Below are 12,265 nucleotides of genomic sequence, written 5' to 3'. Positions count from 1 at the left end.
CACACACACACACAGGCAGAGAAAATGGAAACTATTATTGATCAGTTAGTTGGTATAGATTACAGGCTGGTGATCCCACAGACAGACTAAGTGCTGCTCCGCTTACTGCTGTCATATTGTCACTGTCGACAACAACATACCTGTGGTAACCAATCTGAACTTGTCTTCCTCATCAGTGACCTCCTCCTCCTCAACGTTTCTTCCCGGGAAGAAAAATCCCATCATCCTTTTGAAGAACTGGTACATCAGCTGGATGGTGAGAGGCACCACGTTCACCTGATGGTGGAGACAATAAATATTCAACAAAGCACAATCCAAATGTTTTAACTCAGTGTGTCTGCACGTTGTGTTCATCACCTCAAAGTGTTCCTTAACAGAGATTCCTCCCACAGGGGGGCGCACTTTACTGAAGATACGCAAAGCAAACTGGCGTCCCAGCTGGCAGTTACTCTGAGGACGAAGGACGACCTATAAAAGAAGAGGGAGTGAGCGACATCATAAAATGAAGCTCTGGTGAGAGTCAGTGTAGAAATCCTGCTTTGATGTCATTCTGTAAACAGTGTACTTTAATATCGTTGATGATATGAACACAGTATGGACAACACCGTAAAGTTAAGTGAACTTGTAATGAATCCTTGGTCACACATGCATCAATGAATACTTGACCGTGTGCATGCAACACTGAATATGAAACTCTGAAGAGCCACTGAGTGATCCCATCTGAACAAACAAGATGGAGTCAACACAGACATCAAGTCTTGTCACTGTACCAGCACTGTACATACCCTCACACGCTGCACAGAGGAAACCAGGCAGAGAGTCATAAATACTGTATATTGAAGGCAACTTGTTGACAACTTCTCTTAGAATAGTCGGCATCAAAAGGGTGTTTGTCATGGATGTTATTATGTTTTGTTGTATAATTACAGACCAAAATACAAAAGTATAGCCTAATCTAGGCAAAAGTACCTTATATGCTGCATTGGGCAGTAGGTTGTTCATTGTGAACCACCCTAACTCCAAAAGATGCTCTGCTGTGTCATCAGACTTGTTGAGCTGAGGGAAGAAAGTATTCACAGTCATTAACATTTACTATCCAGCAGTGATTGCAGTTTTACAACAAATGCATCTATACGATACGTCATATATTCCTGTTATCTTTTATCAGATGGTTCTTAAAATACAGAATGCTTAACATAGAGCAAAGGTTAAGAGCTACAGAGGGAAGATAAGGAGTAACTGCTGTCTCAAACTCCAGACTGCTGCTGTGCTCACCTTACTGTACATAAATCTCTGCAGCTCCAACTCAGCAATGCCAAGCTGGCCGTCCTCTTCTGTCAAACACCAGCGGGCTTGGGCAAAGTAGATCTCAGTTCTCCTCACCACACTCACGTCCTCTGGTGGCTTACGCAGCTCCAGCTTGTTGGCTCGTTGCAGCTGGAAGTCCTTAAAACACCTGAAAGAAAGAGAATATTTTTTTTAACTATGTGACTGTGTATCTTCTCAGTATTGTAAGATGTGGAGGAGTGCTGATGTGAGACCTGATGAGAATGTTGAGCTCTTCACTCTTCATCTGCATGTCATTCTTCTCCTGGTTTAACTGGTTCTGCAGTCTTGTGTTGATCTCCATCAGTTCGTCACCGCTCAGTTCCTCAGGTTGTGCCTGAAAGAGGATAAAGAAAGCTAACGTTTCTCCAGCGACTTAGCATTGCACTCATATCACGGTCGGACTCAAGAAGGACAGTTGAATAAAAAGATAGGATACACTTAGATTTAAATAACTGATCATTTAAGGAGTAAATTATTAGACTGGTAAAGCACTATCTGACTCACCCTGATGTTGGAGTAAATCTGTTTCTCAAGGCGTCTAATCTGGGCAAGATGCTGCCTGACCGCCTCCTGGAGGTGCAGGATGCTGCTGCGCTGCTCCTCTGGGTTACTTGAAATTTCCAGCTGGAAACGCACACGCTGCTTTTTCTCACTGTGCTCCTGGATACACCACATGTCCAGAAGATTAAAAAAAACATTAGTAAGGACATGGAAATCTTTTAAAATCTTTTAAACTGGGTCCTCTAGCCAACTGACGCTCCAGCCTACCTTGCGTCTAGGCTCCACGTGTAACAACAGGTTGTTGACGATGTCCAGGATCATAGCGTACTGAACAGGGTTAGTGGATATCTCAAGATCATGGTGAATGAGGGTAAAGGTGTCCACAGCCCCTGTTAATTAATAATAAAACTCTTTAAATCTCAAATATGGTGGTAAAAATAATGATCCCATCCCCCTCCCCTGCTGCCACTGTCAACAATAAATGTAGGAAGCTGCCTCTTTTACAAGAACCCAGATGCATTCTTCCTTGCAGGTTGAAGATAATCAGGATGAAGGTGAACAGACATACCAGCCTGTTTTTTCAGCAGGTCCTCTTTCTCATGGTTATTCCTCAGCTCTGGTGGTTTGATCTGCGTGGCCACCTCTGGGTTGATGTCGTGACTGTAACTGATGTAGTGCATCCGGCAGCTACAGCGTGAGATGATACGCTGGACCTGTTGAGCCTCGTTCACCTGGGCTGGCTGGTTCCAGTCTAGAATGATTGAAAATAAAAATAATGAATCATTCTTGTATTTAGGCTGTGTGGTTGGTGTCCTGCAGTGCACAGTATTTCACAAACACACAGTCTGTGGGTTAAGGAGTTGTCTACTATGTGTGAGAACAATCCTGTGCTTGAGAAGTTATTTACCTGTAGTGGTGCTAACCATTCCTCCCACAGCCTGGCCACTCTCCATCAGCTCCAGCACTGAGTCTAGGTTACGCTGCCTGTGCTCCTCTATGTTTTTCACCTAAACCCAACGGAAGAGTCAAGAGTAAATCAGAGCAGGAAGCCTCGGTTGTGATGTTGTTAGCATAGTTAGTTACATTGACAGTATATGATAAGTGGACAGAGCATCCTGGTCTGAGCAGTGAGGTTAGCATGGAAGTAAACTAAACTGTTCTCTCCAATGGCCAGCAGGGGGCAGCTCCATTGATAGTGAAAAGATCTTCACTTGTACTCTCCACTAAAAATGACCTACATTTTAGTGGAGTTTATGGTCTTAATTGCTAATTTTAAGTCTTCTTCCATACAGCATAATGTTTATTTGTATGGTCCTGTTTAGAGAAAAATAGACGATAAAGCAGGGTATGCTTTAGGATGTGGCCTTGTAATTGATAAGTTATTCTAAGTAAGTCGTCCAGCACAAAACTCTGATATCAAATATAATATAAATCAATATTCTATCATTAAATTGCCTATTTCTATCCTAAAATGTTTTATAATACATTTAATATAACATACGTTAGTGTACTATTCCTGCTACAGACAGGTTGAAACTGGTAGTAGGGCTGCTGGTAGAAAACTGGTGATGGCCATAATGGCAAATTTAAGGTTTTAAAATGGTAATCCACAAACCAATGGGTAATGTCACAGTAGGTTCACACTTGTATAATGCAGAAGTTTAGTCTGGCTTTTTAGATTGTCAGTGTGAATTGCCCAGTATTTCCCATCATTTGATAATGTATTGCTTTAAGTGGTGCCATTAAATTTGCACCACTTAAAAGTTTAAAAAAGGGGCACACAAAAAACAGTCCTCTACAGAACATACCTAACTTCATAGGAATACACTAATTTACACTCATTTATGCATTTAAGAGACCCTTATATAAATGAGAGCTGTGCTTACCTCCAGCCACAACTGTCTGTCCTCTTGCTCGGATGGGTTGGGCTCCATGGTGGCAAAGTACTGCATGCCATCCAGCAGACAGGTCCAGGTGGTTTTCTGCTTCAAGGTGTCGTTGTACCAGGCAGGGTCGTGCTCACACTGGAGCAGCTGAGCTTTCGCTGCAGACACCAGCACACAGCCGGCAGTCTCTGTACCGCGCAACATCATCTGTATAAAGTAAAGAAGAGGAGGGTTAAAATACTGGGACACCCAGATTCATTCACCTAGGTTTAAAAACCTCAACTCTCGAGAGAAGATAGATAGAAACCTTTATAGAACTACAGTATGAATGTTTGAGATGATCCAGTTTTGACAAGGTTTCAGCAGTGTTATCCAAAATTACTACATTTTTCTAAAGCAGAATATTTGATCCATCAATTACAGATTTAACATGAAACCCAACAAAACTGGACTCAACAAACTTTCACTCAAAAGCGACAATAAGTAGGAATTTACAAAAACTTAAATACATGACGTGCCAATATTTGTTTGAAATAAAAAAGCTAGTATCAAGGCACCTGACAGTTGACCAACTCGATAAACCAGTTGCGGTTATAAACATCATCGGTCTGACAGGCTGCGATCCCACACAGCTGGTCGCAGACACCTGAGTCCTCCTCTGAAAACACCACAAACTTGTCTGTTTCCTCAATCAGCTTCTGAAGCATTGATGTTCCTACAGAGTGAAGGAGGGAAAATAAAAGGAAAAGGTTAGTGGATTTTAAAAGACACAGCTGTTTTTCTTAGTAAAGCTATTTCCTCACCTTCATTTTGACTTTTCTCTGCCCGACTGACAGTGGGCATAACTGGTGTGGTAGGGGCTGTAGCGGGGGAGTAGTTGGAAGGAGAGCGTTTGAGCTTCTTGGTCTGAAGCTGTGTGTCAATCCTCAGACCTTTCAAAGCTTCAGTGGAGAGGTTTCTCTTCAGAACAGATGCCTTTTTGTAACCGTCGTACAGCCCAAAGGCTATGTTCCTGTTAGTAGTGGTCCAGGAAGCACGTAGGTCCACCAGGCGCAGTTTGTGAGTGTACGAGGCATTAGTCTCATCCTTCTGGTTCACCTCCTGTCAGAAATATTTCAAACAGGTCGCGATTATGAATGCAGCCAAAGTGAAAAATAGGTTTAAACTCTCCATCTCTGGGTTTTTACCTCCTCCATGCGGTTGCTCTGTCGCTGGTAGCTCAAGGAGGACAGGCTCAGCAGGTGAGTCTTCTTCACCTGAGCGTTGATCTGGTGGTCAGCTGTCTCATCCCAGGTGGACGCCATCAGGTGAACGGTCACCTGAGACAGCTCACTAACCATCTGAGTCACATTCCATTCAGAGATGAGCCTCCTCATCACAGTGCCAGCTGAGAGACAACATAAAGACACAACATGCATCTATGTTACTTCATGTTCTGTCAGGAGACCTGTATGTATGAATTATTTGTTTTTCTTCAATGGTATCATGCAAACGCCTGTACCCTGCGGAATAAGTCTCTGTGCCCCTCGAGTGAAGACATGGCCTTTGTTGCACTCCACTTGGATACCTCTCTGCTGGGCGAACGAGGCCCAGTAATGCACCTGAAAGACACATAATATGTAGAAATGAACACATATGGTAGATATTAGGTGTAAAGAAATAAAACGTATCTGTCAGGAATCAACGTACACACTGTACTGTGTAAGTTGAATGCTAATGCAGATTTCACGGTAAAAACATAAAGCAGATTTTTAGTGAACTGTTGCTGGAAGGCAGCCTAGAAAAACACTTACTTGTAGTTGTGGGAAGGCAGCTGTGTAGGACATCTGTTTGTAGTGCTGACCCAGCTTCTTGCGGATAGGCCTGAGGCTGTGGAAGAGCTTGCCTCTGCAGATTGGTCGCGATACACCCGTCCATGTTGCCCAGAAGTTCTGCATCCAACGCAGCGTGCTGCTGTACAGCAGGATTCTAGGCTGAGAGGCTTCTACAAAGAAAAAATATATAGTTCTCTTTAGCAAAATACATTTATAATACTGATTTTCAAGTGCAGGGAGCTTAGCCCAGTACAAACCTGTGCCACAGTGCTGGTTAAGGTCCATGGTGATGGACTGGTTAAGGTTTTCAGAGCGAAACGCTCTGTAGGCGTCATGAGGTTGTCCTGAGGTCACGTCTGCAACGTTCTCCGCACAGCAGAGCATTACAGCATGGTGGTCATGGGGGTTGCCATGGCAAAGCCATTGGAGGTCAAGGGTCATACACAGGTTGGGCAGGTGTAGAAAACAGATGTCATCATACCTAGTATGGAAAAAAGACAGTTGTATTACTGAACGATTCTCTACAAATAGTTAGAAGCTGCATTTAACCGTTTTTTTCACCTCTGATGCCTCCACTTACTTTGAAGCCGTCCTGACATTTACATCCAAATCTCCTTTAAAAACAAACTGCCCAGGATTCCAGTCAAAGTTCAGCTTATTCCACTCCCAGTGCAGGTTTTCTGTAGTGTTGTAAGGGTCCTGTGACATAAAGATTCATCTTTATATTAGATTAGGTGATTCATTTTGTTTTGTTTCACATCACATCATAATCTAAAGTGATGAACAAAACATGATTTGTCGCAAATATACCTCTAAAGCTCTTCCTGCATAGATCTACTGGAGATTCACAACAGTTGAGTTTGTTATTAAATTGTTTTACCTCTGTAGCCAGCTGATGAAGATTGGCCTGATCAATGTCCATAACCCAGCGCCCATGCATAAGGAGACGACTTTTGTCCCACCAGGCCAGAGGAGGTGAGGGATCAACTGTGGGTTTGGTCAGCAGGTCAACGGACTGGCCAATCAAAGTCCAGGCAGGGTCCCAACATGGCCCCCACACAATAGTGTACAGATTTATGTTAGCTGCAGAAAGAGAATATTCAGTGAGAGATATTTCCGAATTTCCGTGTCACAATTATTAACCGGTTCGCCTTGATTTCAGAAAACTTTTTTTCAAGAGGGATAGCTGCTACAAAGTTTTGTTTTCACTCATTATTGGATCTATGCATATTATTACACTATTAATACATTATTGTTAGGCATAAGCAGGACTTCTCTCTTCATTTGCCCCTGCAGATGCCTATATCTGCTTTTTAACTTCTGTTTTAGTCACATGAATGCATACTGCACATTCAAGTTGTGACTGGTCAGACATAATGAAAAGCTGGGCATATCTGATGAAAACTGATCACAAAAACCAAACAGAGCATTGTGCTAAGAGAATAGCATTGTAACATAATTCCCGTAACTCACATTTGAAATCATAGTAGAACTTGAGTGGTGGCATATTTCTGTGGACAGTCACATCTCCCCACGGTGGACCAAGTGGGACAACCTCTTTGCGATGAGCCCTGGCCTGTCCGTCCTGCTCAGTCCCAATCAGACGCCCTGACAGCTTCCAGTCCCGGATCTCAAACAGGTAGCGAGGGTAATCTCGAATTCTCACTGGCACATCGGAAAGAAAACATCAATTATTTTCGTATATGTGGAAATAAGCTTAGAAGTGTGAGACCTTTTTACTTCCGTTTATTTAGTCTCATCTAAATCCTGTTTCATTTCTGCAATTAATATTGTACATTTTCAGCAACTTACCCAAATATGCAGCCAGTTTAAACTTCACAGCACGGCACCACTGAACCACCAGAGGGAGTCCGTCTCTGGGGAATGGACTGATCCCGTCGATGTCCCTCAGCTGCTCTCTCACCCTTTCCGGCCCATGAAGAGACTGATCAGCCAGGGCTACTAGCTCCAAGTCTGACACCGTCCAGGTCAGCAGAGACTTTCTCATGGGTGTGTTGGCGTAGAGGCGGCGTGAGCGCTGAATGTAGATCTCAATATGCTTCTTCTCCAGTGAACTATACAGCTCTTCGATCTTTCTGGCAGGGAGAAGTTCTCCATGCTGCTTGCGCAGATCTGCCACCTTCTTATCCAGAAGCTGAAGACGCTTTGCACTTTCCTTACTTTCATCCTTCATTAGCTCGTAGTTGTCTCGCAGCTTGATTTCAAAGATGTCGTCCAGGAAGACAAAGGAGAACTGGCTGATTTTGAACACGAGGTCAGGAGGCAGACATTGGACGGAGGTGGCTTGGCTTTGGGAGAGATGTAGAGTCTTCAGCCACTTCTGCACATTTATGGCCATGTCAAAGGTGTTTGAGAAATTGTACTGGTAGGGGAACTCGACAGCCATAGAGGGGCAAGTGAGGACCCAGACACGGTTGTGAGGAGTAGTGAGGAAGGGGAAGGTGTCTCTGTGCAGCTGCATCTCAGTCAGCTCTTCGTGCATTTCAACATCTAGGCTATTAAAGGAGACGATGTTGTTGCCGTCAAAGTTGAACATCATGGAGGGAGAACGTATGTGAGTGGAACCAGCATGCTTGGAGACTGAGAGGGCATCTGTGTGCAGGAGGATATAGTTCTGCTCACTGACATGAGCTGTCAAACGAGTGCAGCCCAGTTCAACTCGCACACACAGCCCTTTACTCTGGCCTGGAAGGATTTCACTCTCCGTAGGTTTGACCGGACTGTCCTCTACTTTCTCTCCACAAAGCATATGCCAACATGCCCCAGCTTCAGTCATGTGCTGATATAAGACCATGTGGTCTGGTGGTGTCCAGTCGACAGTGAGCTCCTCTTCACACTGAACCTGATTAAAACACAAAATATGAATATTGAGACAGAGATTCATTCGGTCCAGAGAAATAAAACAGATTAAAATGTGATTACCTGTAAGGTGTGGGTGGTGATATGGTAGGTAAAGGCTATCTCTGTGAGTTTGAGCACAGGGTTGGGGGTTTGGGAAGCGGGGCAGCATGACTCCATGTTCTCTGTGAGCGTTTTGATTGCTGACAAGCTAACACCTTGAAGAGACACCATGGAGCTCTCTGCAGAGCTGAGGCCTCTGACAGTGTCCATCCGCAAAGACACGGCTCCTAAAGAGAACACAAGTAAATAAAAGATGATAAATTAAAGGTGATGACAGCCTGCAGGCTGTTGTCATTGATATCACAAGATGATGAAGATACAATGGGCAATTGTAAAAAGATCAGTTTACTTGTTACTTTTGGATGAGCTCTAACATTTATTATTATTTGTTTTCTTTTCCGTTTATGTGAATGACAACACAGCAGAGCTGATTTCTTCAGTTTCTAGATTTTTGACCTATTTAATGCCAGAAAATAGTGAAAAATGCCAATTACAATTTCTTAAAGCGCAAGGTTATGTCTTCAAATAGCTTGTTTTGTTTGACCAACAGTCAAAAAGCCAAAAGAGATTCAGTTAACTGTCACATTAGAAAAAGAAAAAGAGCAAATGCTTATTGATATTTTGAATTTTTAGTTGCAAATTTGAAAGACAGTTGCTTTCTGTCAATCTATCAACAGACTAATACAGTACTGTTTATGTACCACAAAGTGAAATACAAAGCCAGTGGAGCAGCAGACATCATTCTTAAATATTCTAAAATAATTTACCTGCCAGGTTGGACAGAGTGAACACATTAACATCCTCCAGACAACATTCCAGTTTAAACATCAGGTGTAGCTGTGAGGAGGGGATGGGCTGGACAGCATCGTCACTAGAGGGAGACAGCGAGGCTACATCTGACAGCTGTGGCTCCATGTCACGAGGAACACAGATGACGGACAGCAGGCGAGACAGACACAGTGCACATGTCTCTGAAAGCTCCACTTGAAGGCCTTTTAGACTGGACTCTACGATCAAACTCGGAGACTGGGTACTCGACTCCCTGTGGGGCCGGTTGAAACTCCCCTGGAGGGATGACATTAAAAGTACATGATAAATCCTATGACTTCCCAAACATTAAAACCAGTTTTAACTGGAAACAGCGTTTTCTGAATTAACATCCTTGATCTAATTTGTGGTTGGAAAAACTGGGGGTTTCAGAAAATCTATATTTAAACAATCAAAAAACAAAAAAAAGGGAAAAAAAGAAAAGATAAAAGTTGCACAGAGAAGTGTAAAAAGGTTTTCCCAAATAATTTATGGTCCTACCTGAAGACTAAGTGAGTCTAAAATTAGCGCTTCTCCCCACACATGTTTACCAGGAGGGTGGGGTGCTTGTTGGATATGAGACCCCTGACCCACTCTCCACCAGAAGTTGTCTAGGGACAGTGAGGCACGCTGGTGCACATTCTGGCACTCTGGGCTCTCTGCGCCAAATTTAATGTCCAGAAGATGCTGCAGTTCTACAGACACAGGAAGCAAAAGTCACCATAAAATAATATTTTGAGGAAATACATTCAAATCTGCTGCAATATAGTAATATAAGCTGTATTGAAAGCCAAGAAAGGAGTGTGAGTTAATGTGTAACGTTTAAAGGGCACTCTAAGAAAAGATCTTATCTAATCTAGTTTGACATTCTTGAAAAAGGTTGACCCACAAGTTGCCTACAGAATAAAAAACCATGAAGATTTACAGAATGAACATTACTTGTAATAGTAAAGGACTTGTACACGATAACAACATTAAGTGCTAATGCTTACTACAAGATGTGCAGGTTATACTTTAACGTGACAATGCCCTCATTATGCAATATAGCAATAACATCATATGACGTTCACCTGCCTCTCCCTGTGTGTATGTGCACGTGTGCAGCATGTGAAAGACCTGCAGTACCTGCACTGGCAGAGATGAAGCCTAAAGCAAAAGGCGTTGTATCTCCCAGCTGAACAGACACATTAACGTTGGACACCGAGGAGGTGATCATCACGGGAGCATCCAGGTGAGGGAGGCGCCTGAGGAAAAGGAGGGTGGGCAAATAATCTAATGGACTACACAACACAATAACGTCATGGGACAACACAATACAGAATGAGTGATGCGCAGACACAAATATGGATAAGAAAGAGAAGATAATAAAAAAGGTGTTAATTATTATTTTCACTGCAGAGGGAGAAAGACAGACACACAGATCCAATCATTCCAGCAAGCATTTAGAGATGTCACAGAAAATGTCTATTAATAATTCCCCAGACATGAGCATTAATTGCCTCACAGCAATCTAAGCCTCCAAGCTTTCGTTTTGCCACTTGCCTTTTTCTATGTGCTGCCTTCCTGTGGATTAGCTGTTCCCATGGAAATAGGTTTAGCCAATGGGAGAACTCCTGGTGACGGTAGTGGATGATGCAAGTGTTGACTGTGAATGACCCTGAGATGTCCATTGACGTAACCTAAATGTGAACGACATAAGAGTCAAAATAATTTCAAATATGAGTCATATTCTTGTGCTGTGACCATCGAGCATCTTACTCACCTGCAGGGTTGTCTTTAGGGTGTTCACACAAAGGATTCTTTGCCGACTTTGTGAGAGGAGAAGTCCATCTGCCAATAAAAAAAAAAAGCAAGAACGTGTTATTCATAGCTTTTTACAACTCTCTCTGCATTATGTCTGGCACCCAGCTGTCCACTAACCCTCCAGAAGGAGCTCCAGGCTGCTGTGGGGAAAGCTCAGCTCAGGAGTGAAGCTTTTAAGAGGAAGCTGCTCATCGTCATGTCCATAGCAGACTTTTAAAGACTTCAGAGTCCAGTTCAAGTGTCTGCACAGATAGGAAAAAGAGCCAGAAAAATGTTTAAATCAATAGTTTATTCCATGGGGAATCAAATTATGCACATTGACAACCATATCCAGTTGATGTTAAAATGTTGACTCACCTTTTCTGGCTGTGCATGGACAGGGTTACATTTGTATTATCAAATTCCACATTGACCTTGTGGGGAATCAGCTGATGGAACCGTTCCACAGTCTGAGTCTGAATGAACTCAGGGTTTTCACACTCTGAAAGGAAACAGTATTTATACAATTAAATCACAATATTATGTATGGTATCATCAGAAATGTTCAAAAAGCCACAGAATATTTATCAGGAAAACTGGCTAAATACTCAGTTAAAGGACCAGTGTGTAGGATTTAGTGGCATCTAGTGGTAAAGTTGCAGATTGCAACGATTCCATGCGTGTAGGAAAAACTACGGTGGCTGCGAAACTCGCATAAAAAGCTATAGGCTCTATTTACAACTAGTGTACAACAAGGCAGTTCAAAATGATGGCATCAGTGCTTGAAATTTAGGATGTCCCAGGAACAATAAAAAAACCAATAATTCTGATCAGTAGAGAAATGACTGAAGCCAAACACCTCAGGTGATTTCAATTTTGTATAAGATATAACTGCCTGGAACAACTAGCAGAACTTGCGAGGCGGACCAGAGTGAGTCAGTTAAGTGATTTACTGAATCAAAGTTATTAAGCTATATTTATTATGTGGAATGAAAAAATAACTTAAATCTGGGACAATGGTTGTTAAAGTCTGTGAAAGTTGAATGTAGAATTAGGGACAGTTGTGGCACACAGAGTTGAAAATGTAATCCTGTCCTGGGCAGCCTCCATGGAAAAAGACCTGCTCCCTCTGTAGATAAAAACGCCTCCTTCTAAGGTAACGAAAAACATGATCCTTATTTTCAGGTGGTTATATACACCACTGAAAACATACCTATAAATATT

At 42.6% G+C, this 12,265-nt stretch overlaps 1 protein-coding gene across 4 annotated transcripts in view; it reads right to left on the bottom strand.

The window, feature by feature from the left end:
* Nucleotides 1–12,265, bottom strand: part of LOC118341705 (protein KIAA0100-like) — a 19,404-nt gene that overhangs the window by 3,242 nt on the left and 3,897 nt on the right. For all 4 annotated transcript variants that reach the window (XM_035680028.1, XM_035680029.1, XM_035680027.1 and 1 more), the window contains 28 exons: nucleotides 11,420–11,543; nucleotides 11,180–11,304; nucleotides 11,022–11,089; nucleotides 10,802–10,938; nucleotides 10,385–10,503; nucleotides 9,761–9,954; nucleotides 9,220–9,517; nucleotides 8,474–8,679; nucleotides 7,343–8,393; nucleotides 7,004–7,195; nucleotides 6,411–6,613; nucleotides 6,111–6,229; nucleotides 5,788–6,011; nucleotides 5,510–5,700; nucleotides 5,218–5,317; nucleotides 4,904–5,103; nucleotides 4,520–4,817; nucleotides 4,274–4,431; nucleotides 3,717–3,923; nucleotides 2,738–2,837; nucleotides 2,399–2,581; nucleotides 2,098–2,219; nucleotides 1,834–1,989; nucleotides 1,542–1,663; nucleotides 1,276–1,456; nucleotides 970–1,056; nucleotides 358–468; nucleotides 141–276 (listed from right to left, as the gene is read on the bottom strand). In XM_035680028.1, the coding sequence (XP_035535921.1) occupies nucleotides 141–276; nucleotides 358–468; nucleotides 970–1,056; nucleotides 1,276–1,456; nucleotides 1,542–1,663; nucleotides 1,834–1,989; nucleotides 2,098–2,219; nucleotides 2,399–2,581; nucleotides 2,738–2,837; nucleotides 3,717–3,923; nucleotides 4,274–4,431; nucleotides 4,520–4,817; nucleotides 4,904–5,103; nucleotides 5,218–5,317; nucleotides 5,510–5,700; nucleotides 5,788–6,011; nucleotides 6,111–6,229; nucleotides 6,411–6,613; nucleotides 7,004–7,195; nucleotides 7,343–8,393; nucleotides 8,474–8,679; nucleotides 9,220–9,517; nucleotides 9,761–9,954; nucleotides 10,385–10,503; nucleotides 10,802–10,938; nucleotides 11,022–11,089; nucleotides 11,180–11,304; nucleotides 11,420–11,543 (5,412 nt within the window). The remainder of the gene's footprint in view (nucleotides 1–140; nucleotides 277–357; nucleotides 469–969; nucleotides 1,057–1,275; nucleotides 1,457–1,541; nucleotides 1,664–1,833; nucleotides 1,990–2,097; nucleotides 2,220–2,398; nucleotides 2,582–2,737; nucleotides 2,838–3,716; nucleotides 3,924–4,273; nucleotides 4,432–4,519; nucleotides 4,818–4,903; nucleotides 5,104–5,217; nucleotides 5,318–5,509; nucleotides 5,701–5,787; nucleotides 6,012–6,110; nucleotides 6,230–6,410; nucleotides 6,614–7,003; nucleotides 7,196–7,342; nucleotides 8,394–8,473; nucleotides 8,680–9,219; nucleotides 9,518–9,760; nucleotides 9,955–10,384; nucleotides 10,504–10,801; nucleotides 10,939–11,021; nucleotides 11,090–11,179; nucleotides 11,305–11,419; nucleotides 11,544–12,265) is intronic.

The sequence above is a fragment of the Morone saxatilis genome, unplaced genomic scaffold (assembly GCF_004916995.1).
Source record: "Morone saxatilis isolate NCDOM2014 unplaced genomic scaffold, NCSU_SB_2.0 Contig8, whole genome shotgun sequence".
In the NCBI taxonomy this organism is placed as follows: domain Eukaryota; kingdom Metazoa; phylum Chordata; class Actinopteri; family Moronidae; genus Morone; species Morone saxatilis.
This window is presented reverse-complemented; position numbering and strand designations above follow the sequence as displayed.